Below are 16,855 nucleotides of genomic sequence, written 5' to 3' on the forward strand. Positions count from 1 at the left end.
ATATATATATATATATATATTTTTTTTTTTTTTTTTTTTAGATGGATAGGCACTGCCTGTCTGGCAAACAGTCTCCTGGAAAAGCAGGGCTTTCTGAGCAAGCTAGGAGGTGAAGCCATGATTGGGAGGTCAGGCGGTTCATAGTGTTACGCACAGGACTTATCTGTGAGGTGGTGGGTGGGCAGCATGTACGTGGCGTGGGGAAGGGAGCAGGGTCTGAGAATGGCTATACTGCCATACGTAAAATGGAAGGGTGAGTGAACTGTGGAGCTCTAGAAGGTGGCTAAATACTTGAATGCTGACTTAACTATTTTTGGTTTGGTTTGCTGTCACTTAAAAAGGAATGCTTTAAATTTTGGCCAGGTGGTATGCTTGGAAACCAGCTTTTACATTTTCATTTCTTCCTATTCCTATCTCCCACTTCTAGTTTTTTATTAACCAATGCTTTTACAAGAGAAATGCTAGGATAGCGTTTTCAACCAAAATCAAGTAGATTGCCACACTTTGAAGTGAAACAATGTTCTGTGCAGTTCTGTGGTATGGATCTTCTGCTCTGTGTATATAGTAACAACATATTCCTGATTGTGGCAACAGGTATGCACATGTCTTCATACTTGGATATACACTGTATTTATGATCTTAAGTAACTTTTCACTACTTTCAGCAAAATCCAGAATGAGATTTGTGTTTATGTGGCAGTTGGTCAAATCTAAAAGTCTGTTAAAATCCTTTGGATTATGCAGAGGGCAAAATAACCCAGATGCATAAAAAAGAGGAGCAAAACAAGCATTATGATCCAGAAAATGTATATTGAAGGAACTATTCTTAGCTTCATTCTGTTTTGAGTAGTAAATTTTAACTTCCATGTCATTACAGCCATTAAATCACCTTTTTCCCCAGCTTTGCCATTCTCATCCTCAGAGCTGAAAAAAGAAAACAAACAAAGCCATTGCATTTTAAGATTAACTTTCTAATTCTGATGCTAGATCTCCTTATTTAGAAAAATGAAGAATACACATACCTCCAGTGGTTAGTCCAGCAGAACAAGCATTGTTTTAGTGTTTTAGAAAGAAATCAGTAGAAGGCATTAGTTCTGGTAATTTTGCAATAAAGCAAGTATATTAAGAAATTTCTCCATTACCACTATTTGAAAGTTAGCATAGCTCTCATCTAACTGTTTTGTTTCTGTTACCTTCACTAATGCATTGCAGACACGGTATTGTCCTTGATTAGATGCTGACAGATTAAGAAGATGCATGAATATTTAAACACTTTGTTTAAACTAAACTCCTCAGTGGGAGCTGTGACTGTTTGGAATCCTTTTTCTTTTGTGTTGATGTTCACAGAAAACTTTCATCTCTTCATGGTGTAGTGAGTCAGAGTGGGAATTAGTCATATTCCTGATTTAATTCTGACGGAGTAGTTTAGTATCTATATAAACATCAGTATGGCTATTGTCTGTAACTGGGTATAACGTGAGTTAGTTTGAAAGTGACAGTGCGGGGCAGATGATTAAATGTTAAAGGTTATTTTTAAAACAGCAATATAATACTTCTGTTTGATATGTAAGAGCCTCTCCCCACTGTGAAGTGAATCTGAGAGAGAATGCAGTGGGAATAACCTCCAGCCCTCTGCCCTGTTAGTTTCAAGTCACCCAAAATAGCATGTCTTGTTCCTTCATCCTGCATATGTCTTTGTACTGAGAGACAGAGAGTCAAAGCAGCTGTTTACTTGATCTATGCGTGTCAGCAAATGTCCAACTTGAGTTATGTTTTGAATGCTGAAGTTGTTGCATATCATAGAAGCATTTGAGTGTAACTTTATAGGGACACTGATGTTAAAGCTTGGCTCTTAAAAAGACCCTGTGTACTGTTTGCAGACCAAGGAATTCTGCAGGATTCAAGTCCTGGTTGTGGTTTCAGAGAACAATCAGTCTGATGCTTCACGTATAGCCAATAGCCCATTTTTGTCTTGCTCTATGCATTACAGAAACAGATGGGATGCATGAAACTTTCTCTATTAAAAAAGGGTTTTTTGTATGTTACTTTCTTCAATGCAAATGGAGCTAAGTCTCAATTGTTTTTTGAAGGTTGCACAGCTTCCAGTGTTCAGGAAAAAAATAAGCTCACCTAGACTAGCTACTTGCCAAAAGCCTTGGACCCTCATGTCCCATGAGAGCCTGTTCCACGCTGTCAGTAGGTTTTACTGCCTATTCAGCTTCAGCTTTTCCTTTCCTTATTCATTCCACTATGTCTAGCCTTTATTCCCCTCCAAAGACTTTTAATTTCCCTAATAAGTATTGAATCTTCAAAATATCTGCACACTAATTTGTCTAAAACTTAAAGAAGAAAATAAGCTTTAGTAATGCAAAACACTTGTGTCCTAATTATGACATTGTCATCCTTCTCTCTGTATGGTTTTTCTCAGGGTGCATACTTTGAGTTATCGGTTGCCCACCAAGCTCATGGGGAAAGGAAAATTGTTCCCATATGGAAAGAGATATGTCCTATACTTCTGTCAGTTTGGAGGCATACTGAAAGCTCCTAATTTAATCTGGCATTTCTTGATATGGATTGGCACATGGAACAATTCCTCTGCCTCCTACTTGTCCTTGGCCATCACTAACTTCTTCAGTAACTTGCTCTGAAGGTTCATTTCTTTCCCAAAGTAAGATTGTTATATAAGGGACCATCTCCCTGGGTCTGTCTTGTGCTTCCTTGCTTTCCATTCTTTGAAAGGGAGTTCTCAGTGCCTGTTTAATGTTCAAATGCTGCAATTGCCTTCAAAAGCTTTCATTTTGAGAAGAATTATTTTTTCTGTTTCTGATGGTTTGTTGATTTAGTAATGAATGATGAGGTATCAAAAATAATTTTGACTCCCTTTTCACTGGTGGTGTTTAGGGTGAACCTGCTAGGCTGGGCATCAGTGGCTGCTTTGAAAACAATTTATTTACCTAAGAAACAGCTCTGTGTAATACATTGTTCTAAATTTAAGAGGCTTTCCTGGTTTTGTTTCCTTTTAGAAGTCACAGTAGGATTACAAGACTACTTGGAAAAAACTGAGTCACTTCCTGGCTTTTTCCAATGATCCAACTGCAAAATGTCCCAGGGAGTGGCAATAAGTAGGTGGAGGGGTAAAGAGGAATATGGTTTAGTTCCAAAATCTACAGGGCACTTAAGACACTCACTTGTAGGCAGTGCTGACTGCTGGGATGTATTTTTGAGGCAGTTGCCAAACTGCTTTTAATTTAATTGGGACTGGTTTTTAACTCATTGGCTATCTTCTCCTTGGTAGAATACTTGTAAGTAAATGGGTGAGGCCACATACAGTTTAACACAACAAATATCTTTGCTAGATTTACATTTATTCCCCTTTCCTGAAAGTCAGCGTTTGTTTTCCCCTAACCTTGAGAGAGACAAAACCTAGCTTGTTCAGAGAGTGCCTATGGGTGGCAGGGAAGAATGAAGTTTCAGATGCTTCCTTCAGGAGACAAAAATGAGCAAAGATTGTTACAGGTAGAGGTGCTCAGATAACATCTCATGGCCTGTGTATGTGCTGCCAGCTCACAGTTACTTTGTGGACACCCTCTTCCCAGAATCTGTTCAGGAGCACCCATCCAGTGGGCTGTAACATGAATGAATGGTTTCAGTAGCAACCAGCTGGTGGATGGGTGGGTGAATGTTGCTTTTCCATTATACGCCTATACATATGTGGTGGTGGAATTAAGGGACTATCCCCAAAATATAATGGGCAGGAACAGTTGCTGGAGTGGTTTATCTTGCCTGTACCAGCTACTTCTGCTTTCTGTTGCTGGCATCAGCCTTTGGTCCTGGAAGACACAGGGAGGTATGCAGGTGACAGGATTAGTGCTTGAGAGAAGCAAAGGTCCTCTCCAGTGACAGAAAAGTGCAGTGGTCTCACTGACCAGAAAGGTTGGGCAGCACTGCTGAAATATTTCAGGCTGTTGTGTGCCTGACTTCACGAGGCTGATACTGCTATAAACTGAGAGCATTACTTAATGAACAGATCTTCCCAATCAATGCATACTGATGCAAAAATACTTGAAACTCCTTATGTGATCCAATGACCACCCTCTCTCCTGGCTTTACCTGTATTGTAAAGAGATGCTGGGCTGCCAGAGCAGCTTTAGGCAGAGCCCAAACTTAAATGTTAGCTCTCAAATTGCAAAATTATTCAGAATATGTGTGGAAGAGAAGCAGGGAGAGAATGTGGGATCAAGACCCCTGATTTTCCTATAATTCAAGCACACTGTTTTTTCCTTAAAGTGGAATGTGACTGTCTGGAACCTGATGGTAGGCATATTTGCAGAGCATACAGTTAAACTGCACTTAAAGTGTGACATAATCATAAAGAGCTTTCTGTGTTTCTGGAAGATGTTGCTATTGTTCTTTCAGCCTTTTATTATAAAACTCTGATGTAAGAAATAGACACCTTCAGTATTAATAGAATATAAAAAGTGTTAAAAAATAACACTATGGACTCTATGGACTAACCACAGGTAGTGATGAAAACTGGTTCATTGTCTTTCAGAGGTAATAAAAATCAGGTTAACAAAAAAATGTTAAAACTTGCATAAACATTGTCAAGGAAAGGTTGGCAATGCTGATTCCAGAAAAGTGTGAAGTAAAGTTGGTTATTAAACAGTCTTTCTGATTTAAGGAGCAATTTTGATTATCTAAGAAGTAGTTAGCATGCAGATAGGCACAAAAAAAACCATTCCTGTGAGGAGACAGTGTTAAGAAGCAATGCAGTTAGTTACCTGGTAAAAAAGAAAACTAATTCTGCTAACTGACGTAGCATTAATGGAACTTATAATTGTCACTTGGAAGAGAACTACTTTTAATCTTTTAATGTTACAGAAATGGCTTTTCTGAGTTTATTTTCTGAAATTTGATATGGTAACTATAGCATTGCTAAAGATGAAGTAATTCAACAGTACTAAAATGCAGATTGGCATTTGTTAACAAACAAGAGCAAAGAAATGATTAGTAATTGCATATTAGTCCATGAAACAATCCAAATAGTAAAATGAAACAGTTGCTAGCAGGTAAGAGTAGCATCAGTTTTCTACATGAGTGAACAGCAGTGACGTGATTTTCCTTTTCTGTTACCTGTTAGTGAGGGATCTTCGGTACCATCTCCAGATACCTGGCTGTGAAGATGAGCACGGGGTGTTGGTGAGCTTAAGCGTTCCTCTTGTTCTTGCAGGGAGATGGAATTTTTGTGGGGCACCTTGTTCAGGCTCACACCCAGACTGCTCGCAGGGTTCATCTGTGGCACTTGTGTGATTTTCCTGCTCGGTGGCTGGTAAACCTGACTATAGTGGCCTATGGGATGGTATGCTGGTTTCTCAGATTTGCTGTCATCTTCATCATCATCATCAATAATAACTAATTCTGCACGGATAACCCCATCGTATCGTGACAACTTTTGGTCTGCTTCTGCGTCGTCATCATCAATGCGCTGATAACCCATAAAAATCATTGTTACCGGTTCAGAATCATCCACATAACATGGTACAGCTTGGACAATGCTGTATTGAACATCTTCGTCATCTTGAGGTGCAGGGGATGTTTCATTAAGATGGCAGGGACTTGAAAACCTTGTCTCATTATGTCTTTCTTTTGTGTTCTGGTAAGATTTTAATTCCTCATGCGCAGCTTTTCTTTCTTCATTATGTATCATCCTGTTCTCAGGATTAGTGTGCACTTTCTTCTCTGAGTGGCAAAGTACTGGGGAGGGAGGCTTTGGTTGTATTACCTTTGGAAGATCAACCCCATTCTCTTTATGTTTAGAAGAGAATTCTGTCTGATGATTGCTAAATCCATTCATCTCTCTTTTATGAGTGTCTTCTAGTTTTGGTCCAGGGACTAATTTGTCTTTTTGAGGAGTAAGTGGCCTGCAAAATTTGTTTGCAAACACAGGTTCGTGGTACTCTGTGGGAGACTGGGAATTTTTTTCAGTTGCCTGTCGTAGCAGGTCCTCCACCTCAACAGGAGCCAGTTCATCCACCCCATTTTGCGTTGTGCTGCCATTTGAGGACACTGCATAGACTGACTTCCTACCATCGTCATAGACTTTAATTCCTGTCTCTTTAAACTCCTTTGAGGGAAGAGGTATTGTTGATAACACTGTGTTTTCTCCTGTCTTCATGTCTTTTTCAACTTTAATTTCCATGGCAAACAATGCTGTTGAAAGAAAAAAGGCTTTGAACTGATAATGCAGTAGCTGCAAGAAATATTACAGAAGAGTTCTGACAGTGATAGAGAATGACTGTCAGAATGAATTATCAAATATGTGAAACTATACATAACCAATATATTGAATTGTCATTTTGAATGTCCCCTTCCATCCTATGAAGACCTGAAGTGGAAAAAAATATTTTTAATTTGGGTCTAATTCTGTGAGGAAAAATAAGCTGTTAAGAAACCAGTGTTCATTATGTGATTGACTAAGAAAGCTGGATTTAACCTTGGCATCTGGTGCTGTGCTGAGCAGTAGCAGTTGAAAGAGCTCAACATGCTAGAAGACTAAAGAGCCTTGGGCACTCAGCGTTAGGAAGCTTTGTATTAGTTGGGAAATAACCAGACTAGTGCTGGCTGCCCTGTAGGCGTAAGTGCAGGTAGAAACTGTGAAATGCATGATATGAAGGGAGGAACTACTTATGCCAGGTAGAGGAATGAAGTGCTAGGAAGTGTCACTGTTGAAAACACTCGATCCTTATTCTCAATGGCATGTACCTTATACCAGTGTCCCACCTCTCGATTCTGATGACCTCACTGATAACATAACACAGATAACACTGCTTAAATAGAAGCAGTGTTGTCTCATATCTGTAATGTTTATCCTTCTCATAAAGTGTATTAGATTCAATTTATAGGAAGTCTTTGTGCATATTAACACCCTTTAGATTTTCTAATAAGCAGTACCTTTTCTCTTTTCTTCATCATCAGTGGCAGCATGTGCCGTACTTCTCAGTGCAGAAGGCCTGAAATACTTGGGAAGGTCAGGTATGCTGGCATATATGTAGTCTGCTGCCTCTGAATAAAGAAGATCCACAAAGAGTTTAGTATGCTTTCACTGACTTCTACAAGAACCATTTAAAAATATTTTTTTTTGACTAAACGTACCTTTTTCAACTCCTGCTTTTTCAGTCTTCACAGACTAGGAAAGAGAAGCATTCACAATAAATGTGATTAGTCAATTTTAACATGTTAACTAAACAGTGCTTTGTTTTGCCTGATAATTTTAACTTTTTTGTGTGCACAGCTTCAAACTGAGAAGGGGCTATAAAAGTGGAACCTGCTCAGTTGGAGTATGGCAAGGGAGAAAGTGAAATTCTTCTGGTCTTTTCTGCTGATATGATTCCAAGTTACACAGGGAAGGACAGGACATCACAAAGTGTTAATCAGTGACACAGCCTCACACTGTGGCCAGAGCTGGTTGGCCTCAAAGACTTTCAAAGGCTCTGTTTTGGCTTTCCAGTTGTGCTTATCTCGCTGCACATCTTTAGAGAGAGTGTGTGTGTGTAAGAACAACTGGAGAACTGAAGTTTAGATTCATCACTATATTTTTTGAGACTGTTTAAGATGATTTTCAAATATCAAAATGACTTTTTGGCAAAGACTAATGACTCATAATATGAAGTCTTGTTTCACTATAACCTCTTTCCGGGACTTTGGGAAAAGCATGATGCAGTTTAGATGGGCACATCACCCGAAGGAGCGTGAATACATCAGCCTCTGTACCCATTCTGTACCTGTTACATCTGTCTTGGTCTGAGATGCATAGCTGCTGGTTGGTGTCAGTGGCGGTGCTATTTTTTTGAGATGTACTATATGTGAGTAACAATAGGAATTGCTCCCCCATCCCCATAAAAATGCACATGGAGACATGTGGACACTTGAACAATATAACATCTTTGACCGCTCATGGGTTTGAACTGCTGTCACTGTAGACAAAAGCTTATGACCACTCACAGGATCCAGCTAGTTCCCTTTTCCCTGTTTATTATGATGAATGAGTAATGAATTCTACTTCTGGAGTAATTTGGCACTAACCTTTATTATGTCTTCTGTTGTTTTCTCAACAGACTTAAGTTTCTTTAAAATTGTTTCTTCCTTAGCTGAGACTTCCATTTCCTCTCTTTCCAGAGCCTCAATTTCCTTCTCCAGTCTGCAATCACAATTCCCTTTGATTTAATGCCAGGCAGAGAACATCATTGCAGATTCAATACATTGTGAATATGGACATTAGTGGGGCTGGTTCTACTTACCCTGACAAATTTTGCTCTAATATGACATCAGCTTATAATTTCACATACATCAAGAAATACTGTGAAATAGTATACTAATGTTTTTTTTTTTTTTAATTTAGTATACTATTGAGTATACTAAATCGTATACTGAGCTTACTTTGAAAACAGGAGCTGAAACTAACTAATTTTTCAGGAGGGAGTAGATAAGGAATATAGGCATCCACAGCATTTCCTCATCTCTAAGCAAATGTTCTCTCCTACATTGTCTCAAGAAATGTGATTAATCCATTGTATTTAAGATGTAGGAATCTAGTATACAGACACCAGGGTTATGACTTTGTCTCTTAATTTTGTATGTATACTTGTACACGTGACAAAAAGAAGCAAATTCTTTTGTTGTAAGGAAGTCAGAAGAATGTTCTTGTATTTGGCAGTACTTAAAGTGCTAGAGGACGTCACCTCATACACTATCTTTTACGTAGCCAGACTGTATTCAGGAGGATCCCTTGTGGAGGAAAGTTCTAGTCAGTCTATAACTAGAAGCTACAATTCCAGGAGAACCACCTCTATCAATGGAAATCAAATTGCATTCATGTTTCTGAGAAGTAGAAGAGGTATCACTTTTTTTGATAAAATAATAATGGCATTTGAAAGTACTTTTTCTAGATAAAACAGCTCAACTAATTTTCTAATATGAAAATTAATACAGCTAGAAATCATAATAGTGATGTGCTTTGCAGACTACTTCTCTGAAGTGATAACTTCATAACTGTGTGGATTTTGAAAATAAGCAACCTGTATAGTGGGAGGATGTTCAAGAGACTGAAGTCTGAAGCTTTGTTGTTTTCCATTCTGGGGCTGAGCATGAAGAATTTACAAACACCCAGGATGATGATGGTGGCTTTGAGGGTGGTGTGTGTCTCTTCATCTCCAAGATATCAAGACAGTTTTCCACAGTTTTACATGCCTGAATGTAGATTCTGAGATTTCGAAATCATGTGCTTTAGTAAAACAGGTGCAGCAGTGCTTGAGTGACAGCATAAAACTCGATTCTTCAGGGGAAACCATCTTGATTAAAAATGCAAGATACTGCTAATGTGGGCTGGGTGTTACTGTAGTGTTCCTGATAGACTAGACCAGAGCTTGTGTAGCTACAGACTTAAAAACACTAAGTTTTAAGGGCTCCTCTTTGGGGCTGTGTCCTAAGGCTTTTACAGATGTACACGTGTCGTTCTTTGTCACTCATTGGTATTTTGTGTACTTAATTCTCTGGGAAAAGTGCTGATATCTTGTTTCTGGAAAGCATTCCTTTTCAGCAGAATGGCGGTGATGTAAGAGACACTGGTTCAGCACACCTAGAACAAGCAGCTGGGAAGGTTAATGTTTGCAGTATTTGCTCAAGTAATATCCTCACAAGTATTACCAATGAATTTGCAAGAGAAAACTGGGTAGTTTGTGTAGGTGTGATACATGTTGCATCAGGTGCTAAGAGCAATCACTTCCTAAGATTGCAATTATGTGAGATTTCAAACACTAAGAAACAATTGTTAAAGGTCTGCTTATTAGAGGAGGAGACTTGGTTGTACCCAGATCTAATCACTGAGAACTGTTTTACAAAGACCACAAGCCTACCCCTTATGAATACCAAATATACTAACTTTGGATATTCTCTAAGACAGCAGGATATTCAGCAGCTGACTTATCTCTGTCAGATATTAACAGTGCAAACCAGAAGTGTCTTGCCAGTTAAGACTTGGCTGATGGGCTAACTATTTTCTTAAAACCCTTTATTGTTATGCAAAAGGGAGATTGAAGCTCAGCAGTCAAAATTTCTTTTGACTTCTGCTGTAGGTTTGTACATTATTGAAAAGTAGTCACAGCTCCTTTTTCCTCCCCTTTCATTATATGTTAAATCTATGTTATATTGCTTCTTGCCTGCTAAATCTGAGTACAAAGGCATCTTTTTCCTAATTAGAGTTTTTATTTTATTAGTACTAAAATGTTTGATGAAATGCTTTTAAACAGAAAGGTCTAGAATAAAATATCTAATCTCTATGTATGTGAGAGAAGGAGAAAGCTATGCCTGCTTAAAGCACACCTCTAAAGTTTCTCAGTCAAATTCTTTTCTCTGGTGACTAAGGCTAATTGTCCCATGTCCATTTTTTTTTTTTTTCCCTTTTTCTAGTCAAGACCATTCCTTTCTGCATAAGTGCATATTTGTTGAGTTTTAGCCAGAAATTTGCCTTATTAGCTTAGTAGTCAGGAAGCTGCTTTTCCATGAAGATCTAGAAGCAAGTCCAGATTTAACTCTGAACTGGGACTTGAACTGGATCTTTCATGATGTAGGTGAGTGCCCTATAGCTGCAGCCTCCTGGAGCATCTATCTTTTCTTTTTGGGATCATTTTTGGAAGAAATTCTTTTAACTTAAAGAAAAAAAAAAAAAGGCAAATTTAAAAACCTTCCATATTTGAGTGAAATAGGTCTTCTGTTGGTTTTGAGCCCATGTCAGAATTTAATGACTGTAGACTTAAGGCAGCTGCAACCGATATCACTAATTGCTGAGATCAGTCAGAATAGAATTACAACTAGATGATCTGAGCCAAAGTTACAAATAGATTAATGATGGCCTGTAATCCTGATAGAAAAAAATGGTTTATGTTTTGATGTATTCTTTAATATGTGCTAGGATCCATGATGTTACACCAAAGTCAACGTTAATAATAAAAACCTGTCATCCCTTAAAGTAAGCAGACCAGAAAAGTTGAATGCACTCTGTCAGAGAAGCATTATTTATCTCCTCCTGTGTGGAGTCTGAATTAACACTGTGGCTCTTAAGCTATTTAAACTCAGATTTGAAGAGCTACAATAATAGGATACTACATGGACTTTTATCTGTTAGTGAGAATATACTCTTTTGAAACACAAAGGTATCACAGACCTCAGAATGCAGATGTGAATTAAAATACACTCAGGATGAAAGTAAAAGCTAAAAAAATATTATATATATATATATTTAAAAGTAGATAACACTTTGGACCTGAGCTCTGCAAGATGCCCTTAGGACCCTACTCAAAGACGCTGATTATAGTGCTAAAATTTAAAAATTTTATAATGAGGGGGATGAATATTCTTGGAGGGCTATAAAAGAAAGTAATGCAATGACTATGTACCATATTTCTGCACTTATTACAGAATAGTATTTGTTTAATATATTGAAATGTATTTTTACGTGAGACATGATTGCAGTATTATCATAATGTGAAAATCATTAAAAGCTCACAGAAGCATAATGAACTGAAGAATCATTAACTTTTACTATGGGTTTATTTCAATCTGGACTCTAAATACTCCTAGACACAGGTAGAAGAAGAGGAGCAAAAATCCTGGAAAGATATGAAGAAAAAAAAAAAAAAGGGGTAGTGGGGAGAGGGAAAGAGAAAAGACAACCCCAAATAAATCAAAGATGATAAACCCCGTATAGTTACCTGGGAGATGAAGGAAAGTATTATTTAAGTTTATATATGCTCTCACGTCCATACCAACACCCACTTCATATAGTAATTAAGACGACTGATTCAGGGCTTAGTGGATTTAGGGAAAAATTCTCATACCCATGTAATGGGAATTGCATCTAGACCATAAGTATCTCTTTTGCACTCATACTTGCCGTGCAGACATAGATTTTATGATTCATTTTCAGAGCATGTTGTGAGTGTGCATGCTGGAATTTGTTGAAGGAAAATTTTAAAAGATGCAATCTGTATAGTTCAAAGAAATCAAAGTCCTTTTGACTTTGTACAGTTGAAAAATTAGGCTAGGCTCTTTCTGGTGCATTTAAATCTTTAGAAACTTCTAAATCACTGACATTTTTATGAAGTTACATCACAGTTTGTGTTTGTCTTGAAAGGGTCTAGCAGCTACACTAGCAATTATGAGAAACTATCAATGGTGCTGCGGTGTTCTGTAGACAAATGGAAGTATGAGGTACCTACTGTATTAAATAAATCTTTTGTATATTTTTCATTCTTTTCTTGAATAGTGTTCAGTATTTGAGAGGGGAAAATAAGCAGTATGAAGGTGTGGATGAAAGAAGGAACCTTAGAAGCTGAGATACTAAATTGGAGGCGTCTCTGCCAAAGTAGTAGCTGAACTTAAGAAATTCTACAGAGCATACCTCACTGCTGCTGGCTACCAGCTGGTCTGCTGGGCTTGGCACCACTGCCACCCCAGAAGAAAAATAAACGGCTTAAGAATGAAAAGCAGATAGGAGGATACCACCCTGGAGAATACCTGACTGAGAGGAAAAGGCAGTTTAGCAAGTCCTCACGTGTTTTGAGGTGAGTCAGATGCTTTAGCAGCTCTGGAGTCCATCTAGCCTTAGTCTGCCTTCATATATCACATGGCAAACCATTGAATAATAAACCCCAGGCAATGTGATGTTTGCGCATTTTTAAGTATGTTGTATATTAGCAACTAATTCCATCAAGAATGAGTGCTGTTAGCTGAAAATTAAATGAGAAAACAGGACTCCTAATTCTTCATTTAGCTAGTACACTGACCAAGGACATGCTCACTTGTCTCACTGTAACTTCTAACACATAAAGAGGGTGGATAGGGCAGACAATGTAAATGCTATTTTTTGTCTGTAACCGGAGCATTCAGCTATTTGTCTGCAAGATGGTTCAGGCCACTGTCTATTTGCAGTTTTGTTGTTGACACAAAGAATGGAAGTCTTCCTTTTATAAAAAAAATGCTCAAATCTGAACTGATTAGCAGACATACATTAACTCTATTTGACACCGAGGTAAAGAATGTTTCAAAACAGAGGTCCTATTTAGGATGGAAAGGCCCATGCCACTACTGTCAATAATCTGCCTACAATTGTGATTGTCCTCTCAGCAGAAAACAACAAAGACTGGTCTAAGGGTATTCAAAAAGTCTTTAAAGTGATTCAGATCTTTTAACTGAAGGTAAAACTTTCGCAGAATAATCACCAGAGTGGACAGAATTTGTCTGAATCAAGTGAAGTTTAATAATCAGATGTCCAGAATAAAGAATTCTACTGAGCTTCTCAATAATACATCTTGCTGCTACTGCATGACGTATGTCTATATGATCACTTCAGTAATCTTTGGTTTACAGGGCTGGTCAAAGGTATGACTTCACATGTATGTTGTCAAGCAAGCTTTTGTTAGCTGTGGTGATACCTATAGCATAGTAAAATCACTGTGCAAGTATTATATGGTGCATCTTTTGTGCTTTTTAGTAGACTTTGTTCACACTGAACTCTGTATTATGAGGTTCCTGTATCACTGCTGACTGGTTTGAAACTGGGCTGGATATGTTTAAACAAAATGTAATGAAGGCAGCATAGATGTTTTCTTAGATGCCTTTGCTAGACAGCTATTGAGGAGTGGTAGGAAGCGTAATTTATAGCAACAGAAGCTTGATGTGGAGAAACCTGCTTAAATTCCTAGTTCAGAGGGAAGTTCACACATGACTCCAGGTATGATGTTCTGCCTCCATTCTCCATCTGTAAAATCAAGTATCTCTGAGTCCTCTGTGTATCATGAAGATAAAAGCTGCTGCAAGACTCTGAGGTGTGTAGATTCTTTGGTTATGAAAGTAAGTATATCAGTAATGAAAACATATCTTTTGATATCAAGGCTTTACAAACCTCTAAACTGTCTTTCGAACTTCAGCAATGGTGAATTAAATCCTCTTAATTCAGGGTGGCTCAGGAATGTAATTAGGAGCATTTCTGGACTGATTTTAATTTCTAGGATGTATTATACCTATACAGTTGTTACTGTAAGAGTGAAGACAGTGTGTCATTTTGTGTTACACTTTTTGTCAGTTAATATTTTCATTTTATGCTGATGTTACTTGTCTGATTCATTTCACTACATGTAAATCTGAAGTATTTCAGATGCATGTCAAGAAATAGGAATCATTTTAAGGAGGAAGCATTTTGGTGGAACTTCCCAAGAGAAGGTCACACCCAGGAAAAGTTAGGTGGTAACACTGGTATTAACAACTGATGGCTGTGGAAGTATAGTTTGCCATGAAAAAAATCAATTGCCATGAAAGAGCAGCATGTATAAAACTAAAAGAGGAACCATTCACAGGTTTCATTAAGCAAATACAGTAAAACAAATAGCTTTATAGTCTTGGAAAAAGAATAATATTTTTAATAAGAGGAGAAAGGCCAGCAACTACGATCAAGTGTTTATTGCAGTTTTTTCCACTGTAGTGCTTACAGTTGCAAGTAAACTTATTTAATTTCATTTTCATCAGCATTTAAATTGGTGGTTTATGATCAGAATATCAGCTATCTAGATATGCAAATATCACATGTGCTTGTAATTAACTGAGTCTGGAACTATGCAGGAAGAGAATTCATACCTAATACGTTTCTCCTAAATGCAGGCATATAAATAGAAACTATTAAAAAAACCCCAACCAACCAACCAACCAAAAAAAAACCAAACCACAAGCCAAAACAAAAAATAACAAAACAAACCTGTCATCCCTGCATCCCACCTACATGGGAAAGGAATTCTAAAATGGAGGTTTTTTGTACATGCTGAATGTTAACCAAGTCTCTGGCAAAATTCCAGTGGGAAGGTAACAGGCTTCTTTCTACAGTTAGGCTGTTACAGGCTTGGGTGTACATCAGGTGTAGGAGCTGAGGAACCTCCACCTTGTTTTGGTACAGTGTGTGTGCTCTTGGCCATGTGGTGCAGTACTAAATGTGCGGTCTTCCCATTCACAGTGTATCTGCATCTACTCCTTGTAATTACTGCAAAAGAGAGACAGGCTGAGATGTTACTCCAGGATCCATGTGATTTAAGAAAGCAATCAGGGACAAATGATAGGTTTGGCACTTTCATTTCTCCTTCCTTAAAACACAAATGCATTTAGAAATCTTCCTTTAAAAGCCTACGGGCACCTTTTAAAAGACCTAGAAGCTTCCAATTCATTTAAATTTCTAACCCCTTGTCAACTTCTGGATCCAGTCTAAAATTAAAGCAGAGGGGATATTCCTTTGTGATGCTAATTTACCTACATGAATTCAAGGAGTTTTTCAAGCTTGAAGCTCCAGCTGGATTGTTTTACTACTTGTAATAGCAATAAATTCTAGTCATGCTAACAAAAAAACAAAACGGTTTATAAGGCTATATTCAGAGAAGTAAAGCTCACTGTGTGTGTTCAGTTTTGGTCTCTGAGGAAATAAAAATTAAAGCCACTAAGCTGATGGCAAATTCAGGACAATAATTACAAAAACACTATCAAAGGACTCTACAACTGTAGCTGCAAACCCAGGATTCTGCAAGACCTGGAAATGACATTATGTATGTGAATAATGAACTATATTTGCTGAAATTTCAGAGCTAGTATTGTAGGAAGGTTTTTAAGTCCTAATCCTGCATTCCAAGTCTTCCAGGGATAGGATGGGAGGGACACGCTGCCAGTAGTGCTGTGAGATTGCACCTGAATCATTGTAATTGAGCTGAGAACCCTAAAAATATGTTATGAGGTCACTGATTTAGACTTAGATGCTGGAGATACAGCACACTTACTGCTAGAATATGTAACTGGTTTTAAGGCAGCCAGTATGTCAGGAGTTCAGTACCTTTCCTTTTTAGTGGCATAGATGTTCCCAGACCTCCACTGTAGTAGCACTGCTAGTTCTTTACTTGTGTGTTGTTAAATGAATTGGCAACAGTGTAGATGTAGGTTACCTCAGGAGAATAAAAGCATCCTTCCCCCTACATAGCCACATGCCAAACCAGTTTGTGAGCCTTCCAGTGGGCTGGTGGGGAGTTACTTGCTCAGTGCAACTTCCCCGTTGTTCCTGAGCCAGTCCTTCCCCACACCACTCTCTTTCCTGGTGATCACAGTGTCACAGGGGACCCCTCTTGCACATCTTCATAATCACAACCTGCTGGGATGTTTTTAGAGCACACTGTCTGCCTCCTACCACTGCAACAAAGAATTCTAGAGATGTGTGTGAAAAGCTATTCTGTTGAGAAAGGTGCTTTCAAGCAAAAAGTCAGCATAATTATAGGACAAACTAGCGCTAGGCTGCTGCCTGTCAGCCAAGAGAATTATTGTTTGTGTCAGAGAGCTGGAGTAAGGAGGGAGGTGGGTGGGAGATAACCGGAGGAGGTAATCTTGGTGACAACTTTGGCAAAAGACTGTGTGTAGGAGGACGGTGGAGGAAGAGAATAGTATGGAGGAAGATGCTATTGAACTGAAATAGAGGAAGGAGCCTCAATCAAGGATGATGAAATTTTCTGGAACCTGAAGAAACAGGAACATTTAATCTTTTCTGTGGGTGCTAATGGGTAATACCAGCCAGTATGCCTGGACTCAGGGAAGATGCTGGTTGTGTGCAGAGCCCTGTGGTATTTGGGAATGGCTAACTGCAGCTGACGGGCACCTAGAGTCATGTCCATAGTAAATAAAGTAGTTGTATGTGAGACTGTCAGTGAAGTTTAATGTTAGCCCTATGTGGTAGGGAGGCACTAGGCAACGAGATTTGTAGGAACATGTCTAATAAAAGATAGAAA

General features: G+C 38.4%; 1 protein-coding gene across 1 annotated transcript in view; it reads right to left on the minus strand.

Moving 5' to 3' along the window:
* The window catches only part of PALMD (palmdelphin), a 29,108-nt gene continuing 12,253 nt past the window's right edge, over window positions 1-16,855 (minus strand). Inside the window, exons 4-8 of the mRNA XM_009967504.3 lie at window positions 8,082-8,196; window positions 7,152-7,185; window positions 6,951-7,061; window positions 5,133-6,209; window positions 1-923 (exon numbers count right to left, since the gene is read on the minus strand). Coding sequence (XP_009965806.3) covers window positions 880-923; window positions 5,133-6,209; window positions 6,951-7,061; window positions 7,152-7,185; window positions 8,082-8,196 — 1,381 coding nt within the window. The 3' untranslated portion in view covers window positions 1-879. The remainder of the gene's footprint in view (window positions 924-5,132; window positions 6,210-6,950; window positions 7,062-7,151; window positions 7,186-8,081; window positions 8,197-16,855) is intronic.

This window comes from Tyto alba, unplaced genomic scaffold, assembly GCF_018691265.1.
Source record: "Tyto alba isolate M040663 unplaced genomic scaffold, T.alba_DEE_v4.0 Super-Scaffold_1000006, whole genome shotgun sequence".
In the NCBI taxonomy this organism is placed as follows: Eukaryota; Metazoa; Chordata; class Aves; order Strigiformes; family Tytonidae; genus Tyto; species Tyto alba.